At 39.1% G+C, this 14,568-nt stretch overlaps 1 protein-coding gene across 3 annotated transcripts in view; it reads right to left on the bottom strand.

The window, feature by feature from the left end:
• CDH20 (cadherin 20) overlaps nt 1-14,568 on the bottom strand; it is a 201,156-nt gene that overhangs the window by 48,151 nt on the left and 138,437 nt on the right. For 2 of the 3 annotated variants that reach the window (XM_058277840.2, XM_058277839.1), the window contains one exon: nt 656-1,056. In XM_058277840.2, coding sequence (XP_058133823.1) covers nt 656-901 — 246 coding nt within the window. In that variant the 5' untranslated portion in view covers nt 902-1,056. Of the gene's footprint in view, nt 1-655; nt 1,057-7,239; nt 7,320-14,568 lie in introns of all 3 variants that reach the window. The other variant, XM_004478670.5, reaches the window with a different exon arrangement.

Here is a 14,568-nt window from a genome sequence, read left to right as displayed (position 1 = left end):
TTTATTTTCTAATTTGTTCCTTGTTTCCTATTTTCCTCTCACTTGGTTGCTTTCACAAAATGGTCTCTGATTAACATCCAAATAAAGTAAACACAGGAGAAAGCCTAGGATTAAAAATGAAATGATGGTAGGTAGATAAGTCAAGGGAATTCTAGTGTAAAGTTTATAAATATATTCATTGATTTCTCCCACTATCCTAAAGCACATGCTAGGATCTTCTGAAAGGAAGAATATTATTATTATTTTCCCATTAATTTGGGCCTCAGGCAATACCTGTAGGAATGTTTTGGAAAAAACATGCAAAGCAAATACAAAGTCTCTTTCCTCTTTACATTTCTTGGTTTCTTTCTTCCCCATCCCGTCATTCCCGGTTGCCATCGCTGCCTCGTGGGAACTGAGTGGCTCTTGCAGGGTTTGAACCTTCTCCTTCAAAACCCAATGCCTAGTTTTTTTTTCACTCAGAACAGAGGCACCAACAAGGAGAAAAACGTTTCCTTACTGACTGACATCTGACAAAGGAAAGATTATATTTCAACTAGCTGCCAAGTAACATAACACTAGTTTGAAAATTTCTCAGGCTTCAGACACAGGCTAGGTGAGCTTTCATAAATATCCATTACCCCAGTAATTTATCTTTATATCTGGCAGTTCTTACCTTGCCAACATACAAAGGATCAGTTCCAGTGTACTCTTCCAGAACAAAGAACTGGTTCCAAACCCAGCTTCTCTTTGTTCGCTGGTGTGACTGTGGCTTGTCTGACAGATGTGCTGCTAACTCGCCTCGTAGCGGAGGTGTGCCCGAGAGAACGGCGGTCGTAAGGTCCATCAATCCCCAGAAGTACAAGGACATGCCGAGTCCAAGCCAGCTCTTTGCATTGCTCATTCTACCCGAAGTCCGCATGGGCTTGCCAGGTTTTCAGAAAGTAAAACACAGGCTGATAAGCCACTAGCACTTGAGTATTTTCCAAATGAAAAAAAAAAAAAAAGCAGTTTATTGGACACTTAAGCGTCCCAAATGCGATTCCGATTCAAATCAATCTGCTTGAAGTTGACTTCCTGTCAAGTTAAGGAAAACATAGTGTAATGATGTCAAATTCTTTCCTTGGGCTTGTCACAAGTTTTCAAGGAATGTCTGTAAATATTCTGTTTTCTACTCAATGAAATAAAGAGTCATAACATGTTATTGCTTTAGAAATATATGAGCACTGCAAATATTTTGATAAAAAGAAGACAACTTATTTTGCTATAATCAATCCCAAACTTTTGAATATGGAGTTCAGCAAGAATATATCTAGTGAATGACTTTCTTTGCATTGGTAACTTAGCTGCAGTGTTATGCTGTGTTATTGATTGGTTTGGATTAATAGTGTGCTCTTTGGAATATTTATGACCAGACAGCCTCTTAAACTTTAAAAAATAACATTTATATCCAAAATTTACAGCTAATAACTAATATTTTCATTAGCCCAACTGTTTTTCTTGGCTCATTAAAAAAACAAAAGCAAAAGCAAGCTATATTTTTGCCACCTACAATTATCTTGTGCCTACCCCTACTATTGATAATTCTAGGACCCTTGGACTTCATTTATAAGCAGCATTGATCACTTCTGACTTCAATTATTCTCTGAGCCCATAGTAGAATTCCGGTTTCACACTCTACTGCTTCCCTTCTGAAGTGCTGATAGGGGCTGCTAATGTGACCTTTCTAGGATTTGAGTGGTCAGTAAATAATTATATCATTCACACTAGACTTTAAAGTGCTCTTGTCACATGACACTGCCAGCAAGCCAAAAGAGCCTCACCAACAAACTTCCTTTCTGGATCTGAAAGACTCATCAAAGCAAAAGGAGGTTGACTTGTACCCTGAGAACACCTTTTCATCAGTCAAACTTCTTTTGTTGCTATGAAGTCAGATGAGCTGGTGACCTCACTCCTGAGCTGTGACTGCATCAACCCTTTCTTCCCTTCCTTTGGTTGGGAGGAATGAAGCAACACAGCAATCAAGCTACTCTGTCAAAACAACCAAAAGGTCTTCTGTAGGCTTATTCTTTTCACTGTTAATTTGGAGACCTGCCGTCATCCTATCATAACAACGTGTATTTGAGGCTTTCAGACCCCTGCAACTAAATAATGCTCCATTTCTACAAGTGGTTTAAAATGAATGCTTTGATGCTAACTCAGTAAACACCTTCTACCTGTCAGCATCAAAACTGGTTTTAGCTTCATCTTAAATACTCACTATTGAAATGAACAAAAAAAAATGTATTTTATAATCGTACCATACAATGTGCTATTTCATTTCTGTGTAAGAACTGATAAAGAGAAAAATGCTGGAGAAGAGTACAGAATTTTTTATAACAGAATGGGAGACTGTGCCTATTAAGAGTCCTAGCTTAAAAGGTAGATTGATTAAGTAAAAGCACATCAGGTGTGCCTTATTTAGGGTGGTGCGTTTGTTAATAAATAACAGTAGTGGTGCTGGAAGTTGGGTACGGTGACTTGGAGAAATGTACCTCAGAAAAACATGTTCTTTTTTTTTTTTATTGACTTTGTAATAATATTACATAAAAAATATATATATGAGGTCCCATTCAATCCCACCCCCCCACCCCACCTCTCCCCCCCCCCAGCAACACTCGTTCCCATCATCATGACACATCCATTGCATTTGGTAAGTACATCTTTGGGCACCTCTGCACCTCATGGTCAGTGGTCCACATCATGGCCCACACTCTCCCCCATTCCATCCAGTGGGCCCTGTGAGGATTTACAATGTCCGGTGATTGCCCCTGAAGCACCATCCAGGGCAGCTCCATGTCCCAAAGACACCTCCACCTCTCATCTCTTCCTGTATTTCCCCATACCCATCAGCCACCCTGTCGACTTTTCCCAATCCAATGCCACCTCTTCTATGTGGACATTGGATTGGTTGTGTCCATTGCACCTCTATGTCAAGAGGAGGCTCAGATTCCACATGGATGCTGGATGCAATCCTCCCACTTTCAGTTGTAATCACTCTAGGCTCCATGGTGTGGTGGTTGTCCTTCTTCAACTCCATCTTAGCTGAGTGTGGTAAGGCCAATAAATCAGATTGTAGGTGCTGGAGTCTGTTGATGCTCAGGACCTGGCTATCACATTGTCGTCCAGAGATTCAAATTCCCTAAATATATCTTAAACTCCAACACTAACTGCACCTCCAGCACATTAGCATGAAAGTCTTATGAAGAGAGATCCCATCTGAGTCCAGATTCATCACACATAAACACCATTTCCAAAGAGGGGCCCTCTGACCTAGTAGTTAACCCCATCGGCCATGACCATAACTCCCATGGGTCTCTTTAGCCCTCAAAGGAACCAATATCTGGGGGTTGTATCTGCTTTATCTGTCTCTCAGACTCTGCTCAGTTGTGCATAAGGGCAATCCTTCTGCCAGCCTCCAGACTCTTTTTTAGAGACTCATAGCCATATAAACTCATTTCTCCTTTCCATTTCCCCCTTACATTAGGTCAAACAGCATTTTAAAGTCATGTTATTTTATGTAGACAGGGATATTCTGCTGATCCGCATTGAACCTTCTGTATACGGTCATTTTCCAGTTGCATCATCAGTTGGTAGTTGATAGTGGTCCCTCGGTGCCAGGGAGGCTCATCCCCGGGTGTCGTGTCCCAAAAACATGTTCTTAATCTTACTCCATTCCATTGTAAATAGGCAGTTTTGGAGATGTTATTTCTAGGTAAGGTGTGTCCAGCTGAATCGTGGTGGGTCTTAATCCCATTACCAGAGGCCTTATAGAGAAGGCCAGAGAGAGAGAAGCCATGGGTAGCAGCCAAAAGCTGTAAGTAAGTGAAACCCGGAAGAGGAAGGAGACAGTGCCAAATGCATTAACATGTGACAGTAAAGCCAAGGAACTACAAAGAATGCCTGAAGATACTGACTCCTGGAGGAAGCAAGCATCTAGCGTCTGAAACTGTGAGCCAATAAATTCCTGTTAAGCGGACCCATTGCATGGTATTTGTTTCATCAGCCGGGAAACTAAGACATTGGGTTACCAAGGAATTTTTCTCTTTATCGGTTCTTACACAGAAATGAAATAGCCCTCTTTCTTTGGACCAGTGGACAGAAACCCCACTGGGTTTCTTTCTCTGATCCCTGCCTAAGAGGAGATATTCTAGAAGAAGGAAACTTCCAGAGTTGAATGGATGGAAGATTGGTGAGAAATAACTATGCTGCTTTAAGGGATCTTGAAGATGGACTAAAGGCCAGAAGAGTGTGACTGGGACACCAGAAAGGCACCTTCCTATATTGTAAGACTGTTCTTAATTTCCCCCAAAGTCAGACAGTTTGGCTTCTGGTCCTATCTTCATTACCTCTGCCTTGTTCACTCCTGTGAATTTGTTTCCTTCTCTGTTATGCAGGGGCAATCATTCTTCTTCTTACCTCAGGATTATTGTGGGGACCTAATGGTATAATGTAGGTGAAAGTGCTTGGGAAATGACTGAGGTCCCGGCTGATATTTGAATGGTCACAGAAGGAGCAATTACCTGGGTGATGTGTATGTGCAAAATGGATGGAGCTGAGCCTGAAACAAAATTATTGGCACTTGTTGAAACAAAATTCTGAAAGCGCTTAATGTAATAAATTATTTCACTGATATCTACATCTGGAATATGTACTATTTGGTAGTAGATTCTGGCCCAGCCTAATTCTGTAATAACCTGACATTGTTTATCCATCTGAGGAAATGTAATGAAGACCTAGTGATGAGAAAATTTTCAGCAGTAGAAAAAATTTCTTTCTTGGATTGCATTTATCCACAATGGAACACAAGATGTATATTCTATTTAACATGTATCTTTTAGCATATATATTTCATATGTGTATATTTTGCCTAAGCACACGTTTATTATTTTTCTCAAACTAGTTTTGTATTTTGCTTTGGATTCCAAGTATGCGTGTGCATGTGGGTGCACAAATGTCCCCTGTCTTGCTTTATGCCGGCTAAACCTTGACAGAATGAAATTTGAAGAAATTTTGAGCAATTAGAATATGTATATTTTTTACCTTTATATTTTACCATTTCTTATAAACTGATTGTGCATTCTCACAAATTTAAACCTCCTGTTTTTATCTATAGGCTTGATCTGAAAGGCTCAAGAAAAAAAGGGTATTCTTTGGAAACTTTGTGATGTATATTTTGTAGGCAGTTTGGTTGCCTCTCCTGTCATCTCCTCTCTTGTCCACTTTGGCTGCAAAGTCCTCATTTCCTTCCCTTTCACTGAACACATGCAGAAGTGGCTTTTGGTTCTTTAGGAGCTATGGAGCCCGTGGTGATCGCTGTGCAAGATGGTGGTCTGTGCACCCCTCTCAAAGTCTCCCTTAAAAACCCAAGTAACGAAGCAAGGCAGCGCCTGTAAACTCTTTCTGTGTAAACTAACTTGCTAGCTTCAATCAATGAAAAGCACTTTATTCCTGCTTCCTCAGGGCTGAATGCCTGAGAAACATTCCCTGCCTCACTTTTTAGAAAGTAAAATCTGGGTTATACAATAGTTATATTATTCTTTTCACAATTAGAGTTGTTTTCATACAGCTGAAGGGAAAATCAGTTCCATCAAAAATACTAACCAGTTCACAATGACTATAAATGATATGCTTTTTGCATTCATGTTTTTTTTCTTATGGGATCTGAATAGCAATTATGTGTTTGGGGTGGGCTAATTGCTGTTGTTCTTATAAAGGAAGATACTAATATATGTGAGTCTGTATATATAGATCTGTTTGGAAGACCGCATATGCCAACTAAGAATACATTAGTGGAAATTGACTTCTGTGTTAAATGTCTTTTAAAAGTTTTTTTTTTTCCCCCTGCCTATCCTGCTTAAAGGAAGTGAACAGCTTGGTAATGAACACAGTAGGAAGAAATTAAAAGTTGTACATAAAGTGTGCTCTCAGTGAATTGTTTATTCTGTTACTTAAATTCGATGTGATATTTAAAATGTAGGTGGAGGGATGGTTACTGTTTTCTCCTCAAAATGAACTGGGCTTTTATGGTCTCCCCTCTGATTTCCTCCCTCATTATTTATTTCAGTTTTCCTGAAATTTTCAATGGTAAGGAAGCTCTACTGAGTAAAGCTCAAATGACGTCTGTAGAAGCAGTCGGTCGATTCTGCTGGTGATGCCCCACGGGAAGGTTTAGTTTTCTGATGTGGCCTCATGCTTTTACAGAGTTAAATGTAGACAGTGGTATCTTGGATTTAGGCAGCCAAACTTCTGAAGCTGTCACTTTTACTTATAGAAAGGGCCTCAAAAATGCACTTCAGAAGAAAAAGCCTTTTTAAAAACACCTTAGATATTACAATGAAACTTGACAGCATACTGTATGACACATCAGTGTTAGATCAGAATACAACGCAATGTCACAAAGTTATTTCTACTTCCCAATTAAGAGTATCCATAGGAAATATGAACAAACTCATTTTACTTAGTAGTCAAAATCTTTCACTAGAGAGTATAGAATACCCAGAGAATGAATGACACAGGTGGGCATGGATATGAATTGGAGTGAAAAGTTTCTATGATGGTCACATACTTGGATATGTACTGCTCACAAAGAACAATATTCGCACTGTGGAATTCCATAAAGAAAAGACTTTCAGTGCCTCTGTATATAAACTTTCATCATCTCTGGGTATGTATGTCTTTGTTACTGACAAAAGCCCACCACTGGGCATCAGCTTTGGGAGAGGTGTATAGTCTGGTTTTGCATTCTAAAAGATAAGCCAGTTCTCTGACACTAAAGGTTTTCTTTCATTTTCTACAGCAGCTCCATCCATCATAGTTTTCTCCCAAGCAGTTGTTAGGTGAGTTGGAGCTCCATCCTTCTTTGTGGTCAACTCAACCAGGCTACACAAAGCCACCCATCCATGGCGGCAACCAACTTGCAATAGAACACGAAGAGGTAAGCCAAGTACCAGATTTCCTAGATTTTGAACTGCGTTCTTATGTTAACACCCCTGCCCTAAGCCTCCCCCAAACTCTTACAACCTCCCTCCTCCCACTTAGTATTTCTGGAATGAGATACATCTTACAATCAGTGTGTACATTTAATGTGGTTGTGGTTACTTCCCCTACCCCTCAAAGAAACTGTTAATAAGTTGATAGTATGACTAGAATTGAGGAATTATGACATTAACCTTTTTTAAAGAGCTAAATTGAGCAGAAGATAAAACAAAGAATACTTACTTTCCATGGAAATTTCTTAGAAAAGGTGGTCAACACTTTTGCTTATTTATTTTTCTATGAATTCCCTCTTCTCCAAATTCCTAAAAAATGGTGGAAATCATAAAGATTCATCTCTTATGTGCTCACTCAAGCTATAACCAGTTCTCTGAAATCTTCCCTTTCCCTCCACTCTTCTTCTCACTTTCCTCCCATAACCAAGTAGTTTGTGAGAGAGTGAATGTGGTTTTATGAAGTGTATGAATAAACCATGGGGTTGATGTGGGTAAAGGGAGGGTATAGGGTGGCTTAATTGCAGAGTTCACTATCAATATCTAGTTTTATATAAGGGTAGGTGTGGATGTGTATGTGTGGGTGAGTGGAATAGAACCCAAAAAATGGTAGAAAGGTGAATTATATAATTAAGAGCTGACTTTGAAAGACCTGATCAGTCTTATAATAAAGCCTGCTGTGTGTGTGTGTATCTCTGCATACACTCCTACCCTTTAGCCGTAAATTTCCTAGCACAGGTCAAGAACAAAGGAATTTCTTCTTTAGAAATCCTTTCTCTAGAGTTCATGCCCAATTCTTTGCTCTTCAGTCTCATTATATATAATCAGTTTTTCCAGTTGAGGGTACTCTGTCTTTATTTCCATATCCTCCAAGGTTGGCAAATAGATTCTTACAGATCCTTTCATACATACATAGTATCTAGTGAATGTTTTAATCCTAAAGGAGTCAGGAAGTTTTTGACCTACTTTACCCTTCCTTCAAGTTTTCACTTTTAATCAAGCTAATGAAACTACAGCTCAGTCCATGGGCAATTTCTCTGACTACAGTTAGACAAGAATGATCAGTTTTGATTTTTGAGGGTTGCCCCACATGCTCACTAATTTCTAGTCTTACATGACACTGATAATTGTATTAAATTGGAACCTGTTCATTTAAAAGGCATTTTGTATTTTAAGTGCAATTCTTTGGCTAAAGTTCTTTTTGTTAAGAAGCTGCAAGGACTTGCTACTCAGTATTTCCCTATAACCTTGTCTTTGTCCAGAACTTCAGAAATGTAGGGCAATCCTGTAGAAACAATGTCTTCCTTGAACCATAAAGATTAATCTATAGGAAGGAGGATTTGGGGCAGAAGTTTAAATTTTCTATCTAAAATTAAGACTTGATTTATTAATTTGATAAATATTTGCATACCAAATGTATTTAAACAAAGAACGGATTTTGAAGCCAAACTGGAGTTTGAGTTTCAGGCTTATGGCTTACTGTCTATGCAACCTTGGGCTGGTGACTTCAACTCTTTCAGTCTCAGTTTATATCATCTACAAACTAGAGATGATTATAGACTCTGTCTCACAGGACTGTTGTCACTATTAAGTGAGAAAATACATATGAAGCTCTTAGCATGGTATTTAAAAGCCTTGTGCCTGAAAATAGATGGTATTTAATTAACGTTAGTGTCATTTCCCCCTGCCAGGAGTTTCTAGTTTTGTGGGGGGGATATGACCAGTATAACTGCAGTAGGAATAGCAGTAGGAGTAGGTGTAGGCCTCACACCACTCCTAGTGTAGAGGCAATAGTTGAGGAAGCAGCAGCGATAACAGAAAAAAGGACAGCAGAAGTAACAGCTTGGAGTGTTTACTCTTGCCAGGCTGTGTTATATCATTTACATTCACATTGTCATTGACTCTTTACAAGATTTCTGTGAAAAGGTATTATTTTCCCATTTTACAAAGAAACAAACAAACAGTGGTGTGCTGGGGTCAGTTCCTACTGGCTCTCACGGGAGCTGACCATGCACATCTCTCCCCAACTTATTGAAACTGACCAGAGCGGAAGTTTTTATTCCATGGAAATTGGTACAAACTGACATACGTCAAATTGGGGCTCTTCCTCCCCTCCTTCTGCGGGGAGTCAGTTGAGCAAACACACGACTCCAAACCAACAAGCAAAACCGAGGTCCGGAGATGAAGCTGCCAGAGTTTACGTAGCTGCAAGGGGATGGACTGGGACGGCTTCCTCAGGAGCGACTCCACAGCACCTGCTTGGTCACAACTGACTGGAACACAGCTCTGACTGTGATAAGGGTCACAAGCCCCCATAGCAAAAGCGCTAGGTCAGGCAGAGGATGGAAAAGGGCTTTTGTCAGGGAGGAAAAGGCTTCGGGTAGCATATGAACTAGACCTTGAAGGATAGTGAGAGGGGCATTCCAAGATAAAGAAAATGCAAATGCAGGATGCAAAGGGCCAGTCTGGGAGAATGACCATTTACTTTGTTTGGAGAATAGGGTCCAGTCTAGGGACTGGAGTATTTGGAATTCATTTAATAGTTCCTGGTGAGCATTTAAAGGTTTTGAACATGCAAATGTAATGATGAAATCTCTGTTTAGCAGCACTGCAGGAGAGGAGTGGAGAGTGGGTGAGACAATTGGTTAAGAGGCTACTGGAGCCACACAGGCAGAACTGGTAAGGAGAATTTCAGCTGGGAAACCAGGGGAGGAAAAGTGAGGTGAGAGGTCTGACAGACCAAGGAGTAAAGGTGCCGACACCTGCAAACTAACTAGATGTGAAGGCAGGGGGTAGGTAGAAGGATGAATCAAAGATGACTTGAGCTTTTATGCTTGGAGTATGGCAGGAAGTTGGGAGGAGGCACTCATTAGAGGCAAGGTGATAAATCTGGTTTAGAATTTGGGATAAAAAATTCATCTTTCTACATGTTATTCTTTAAAGAGATAAGAACTTTGCTTCCCTTTTCAGTCCACATCTTCAAAGCAGCTTTGGGCATAAAGAATGTGAGCTCCTCTCCCTTAGAGCAGTCCTTGGGGCTCACTGAGTGCACCCTATTGAGTTCTGCTCATAGACCTGGTGCCTGTCAGCTCCAAGTGGCGTCTTGGGTGCTGACTTGGTGAAATTTGAACTTGAGCTTGGCTAGAGACTTTTGACTTGTCAGTTTTCAGATGTTGCTTCTTTTATACAATCCCATTCTTCCACTGGAATAGTGTGTATTTTACTTTTCACTCTTTGGATGTGTATAAGTAACGAAATAAAGACGCTAACTGGGTAATCTGTCCAAGGAAAAAAAATAACTTGCCTTCTAACTTGCTGGTAAACAAAGCCAAACACAAATCTCATGGATGTTTATTGTTTACCCTGCTAACAGAAAAGAAAAACTTGTCTTTAAATACGCACTTTCAAAAAAGTCTCTCAATATCTACGACTGCAAGCAAGACAGTTCCATCCATCTGCCCCATGAGATCTAAGCAACCCTCTCAATCAGAAACAGAGCAGGCATCGCCATCCCCAAATCCTCAGTATTGGGGAATGAACAATGGACTAAAGTAGACTTATTATTATTCTATTATAGACATTATTCTAGCAAGGGAAGAACTTGTGTCACTGATATAAAGGCAGTGGCCACCAGAGGTTCTGAGGGGAGGGAGAGGAAAGAATAGATGTAACATGGGGGAATTTTTGGGACATTGGAATTGTCCTGCATGACATTATAATGACCAATACAGGCCACTGTACATTTTGTCAAAACCTATAAAATTGTGCAGGGCAAAGTGTAAACTATAGTCCATGGTTAGTAGCAATGCTTCAATATGTGTTCATCAATTGTAACAAATGTATCACACAAATGAGAGACGTTAATGTGGGAAAGTGTGAGGGGGGATGGGATGAGTTATATAGGAATCCTCTCTATTTTTATGTAACATTTATGTAATCTAAAACTTCTTTAAAAAAAAATATATATATATATATATTTTTAGTGTCTCTCTTTTGGAGCAAGGTACCTAATTTGATCAGGACATCTTGACTGAGAACCAATTCCAGTTCTGCCCCTTGACATGGGATATTGGGCAGGATGCTTAAACTTTCTGAGCCTCCAAATTTGACAATGATAATCATCTTTAAAGAGCAATTATATATTATTATGGCCTAATCCTTTAGATGGAGTTTTTGCTTTTCATTATTTTACTCCATTTCCCTTTTCATCTGTCTTCTCAAAGCAACTTGTGTACTTCTTATCATTATCCCTCATTATTGAGTATTGCAATTGTTTTTCTATCTCTTCCTCATTCAGGAGCTCCTTGAAGAGATGGCTGTGTCTTTTGTCCATGTATTTGTAATACCTAGTACACAATTTGGCACATTCTAGGCACTTAGTAAATATTAACTGAGTGCCAATTTATTCTTAAACTATAAAGAAGTATTTAACAGTTTGTTGTTATTTTTTTTACCTTCAGGATCTATATTTGATTTAACTAATATTTTTCCCATTAAAAATGGAAAATATTTTTTCCATTATGATATTAATATATGTTCTTACCAGCAACACAGTGGTAAATTTATTAAGAGACTTAGGTAATCAAAGACAGTATAATGTCAACAAAAGTAAAGAAAACAGTAAGTTTATACAAATGCTATTTTTGTTCTTGGACAGCAAATATAATAAATCCTTAAATGTCAGAGGAGTTTCAGATCTCTGACATTATTTTTTATAATGTGAAGTTAAAGAATCTATTGTAGAAATGCTTGGGAACCTTATGAGGGAAATGGGATGTGAAAAATTTTAGTGGTTTAAATTAAATTTATGTGATTCTTGAAAGTTGTTTACTTAAAGGAATATGTCAGTCAAGTATCTCTGGTAGTTTAGATTTTTACCTCCCTAACTCAGGTGATGATAAAAAAATCTCTTTTCTATAATTCCTTTCAAAGTCAATCTCCACCTGTGTTATAGATCTTACACTTCCTGAAAATTTGTTCCTTTGATAATTTCCTCTTTCTTGAACCTAAAACTCTTAATTGATTTAGTCTTCATCATATGGCTATACTTAAGTTTCATTTTAAGACCATTCTTTCTTTCTTCTCCTTCCTCATCATTGCCCTGCCTTTCTCATCCATTCATTTATTTTCTCACTTGCTTATTAATTTGAAAGACATTAACTGAGGGCTATGATGGATAGATCAATGTTGTGGTAGATGCTGATCCATATTCCATGGTGACTATGATATCCTCACTGCCCTAGATGAGCTAGTAGTCTAGTGATGTTGATAGACAACCAAATAAGCAGATGTGGTAAGTGCAGAGAATGAGCATATATACTTCATAAGCACCGAAGAGAGGCAACTGATCCAGCTCGAAATCAGGGGATGGAATCAGGAAAGCCTTCCTAGAAGAGATGCCTAAGATAACTTAGAAAATATGATTAGGTGTTACATGGCCCAAAAAGAGGGCAGAAAAAGAAGGAAGAGAAGAGGGAAGGTATGTCAGGGGATGCAAATACCTTTCTTCTACTTGCTAACCCCTACACTATCTATTAGTAGAGTAAGGCAAAGAGGAATGAATCCCCAGAGCAATCTGTCCCCTTTATTCACAAATTTCGTATTTGTAAATCACCCACTTATGCGCCAAGAATGTTTGCCTTGCATTCCTGGTCTTTTGTGGATGTGTATGTTTGTGTCGCGTCCACATGTGCATTGCGTCCACGTGTGCATGTATGAATTCCCAGTTGAGGTGGAATAAGGCTGGTTAAACGTTTGTTAATTCAGTGTTCCTGGGAACTCTGTAGAACACAACTACTATGAATAATGAGATTTGGCTGTATTTGAAATACTCTTCCATTCTATTAAACTACTGTGATGTATATTATATATACAGAAGAAGAAACAGCATAAAAGTATATACCACAACAGTGAATTGATATGGTTGGACATCAACATACATACAAATATCTGTTATAAAAAAAAAAATCTCCTGACTTAAACTGGCTTTTTAATTTCTTCATAAAGATTGTGTTCTCCAATAGGTATTAAAAAACAGAAGAAGGGAAGTGGACTTGGCCCAATGGATAGGGCTCCCGCCTACCATGGGAGGTCCACGGTTCAAACCCCGGGCCTCCTTGACCCGTGTGGAGCTGGCCCATGCGCAGTGCTGATGCGCGCAAGGAGTGCCGCCCCACGCAGGGGTGTCCCCCGCGTAGGGGAGCCCCACGTGCAAGGAGTGTGCCCTGTAAGGAGAGCTGCCCAGCACGAAAGAAAGTGCAGCCTGCCCAAGAATGGCACCACACACATGGAGAGCTGACACAAGATGACGCAACAAAAAGAAACACAGATTCTCGGTGCCGCTGATAAGGATAGAAGCGGTCACGGAAGAACACACAGTGAATGGACACAGAGAGAAGACACCTGGGGGAAAAAGCAACGGTTTCTAACTCTCCTGGGCTTTTGAAATCCAACCATATATGACAAATATTCTTATTTTATATTCTCTAGAGGGTGTTCGTTGAGTACAATCAAAATAGGCAAAGTCTCACTTGAATGTATGTACAGAAATACCATCATCCTGGACGAGAAGGTTGATTGTTGTTATAAAGACTCTCTTCTGGTTATTGTAGAACTTTAATAAGAATTCCAACAGAATTTTATTGAAACTTGACAAAGTGGTTCTAATTTTCATTTAGAAGAAAAAGACAGTTAATACCAGTTTGAAAAAAATAGTAAAGCAGGGGACTTGGGCTTGTAAAATATAATAAAGTTACACTAATTACAATAGTAAGATTGACTGCAAGAATAGAATTGTGGAAGAATAGCTTTCTAATTAAATATGAAAGTCTTAACACATGCAAAGCTCTAGAAGAGAACATGGGATGGGAGATACTACTGGGGCCATCTTTAGAAAATGCAATCTGCCACACGTGGAGTACCAATGAAGTCATCCAGTGCCACTAGTTCAACGCTGAAGAACTTTTGTGATCTCAGAATAGTAAAAGGCCAATCCCTGTCACAGATTAAAAGGCAAGTTCTTGCATTTAGAAAGGGATGGTGGTGGGGGGATAGTTATTCTTTGATTTAAAACAACAACAACAAATATACATAGAATAAATTTTGTTAGATGGGCTAGTTTTCAATTAGAGATGGGTGTAGCTAAGGGATATCTAAAGGGAGCTCTCTGTAAGCTATATATATAAAACAATGTTGAGTATGTCTAATATTTTTAACAAGTGAAAAAATATGGTTCTAACTTCACTGTGGAGTGACTGGAGAACTGTTATCAGTGGGTCATTTTCAACTTTAATGCAAATAGCAAGTAGCATTGGATAGGATTAGGTCCTGTATTGAGTATTTAATATTCATTCATAATTTTAAGGATATCTGAAGTCATGATCATTGAGCACTGAAAGGCTACCAAAGTGGAACAAGTAAAACCTAGTAAAGGCTTCGTCTTTGACATGTGGTGCTGATTAATTGGAGAAGTCAAGATGAAGAAAATAATCTAGTGACATCTGGAAATAAATACGATTTGTGGGTCATAGTGGATATCATTTCCTCCCCCTTTGACTCCTTT

The sequence above is a fragment of the Dasypus novemcinctus genome, chromosome 16 (genome assembly GCF_030445035.2).
Source record: "Dasypus novemcinctus isolate mDasNov1 chromosome 16, mDasNov1.1.hap2, whole genome shotgun sequence".
NCBI classification, from domain to species: Eukaryota; Metazoa; Chordata; class Mammalia; order Cingulata; family Dasypodidae; genus Dasypus; species Dasypus novemcinctus.
The sequence above is the reverse complement of the archived record's forward strand: the minus strand, read 5'-3'. Positions and strand labels throughout refer to the sequence as shown.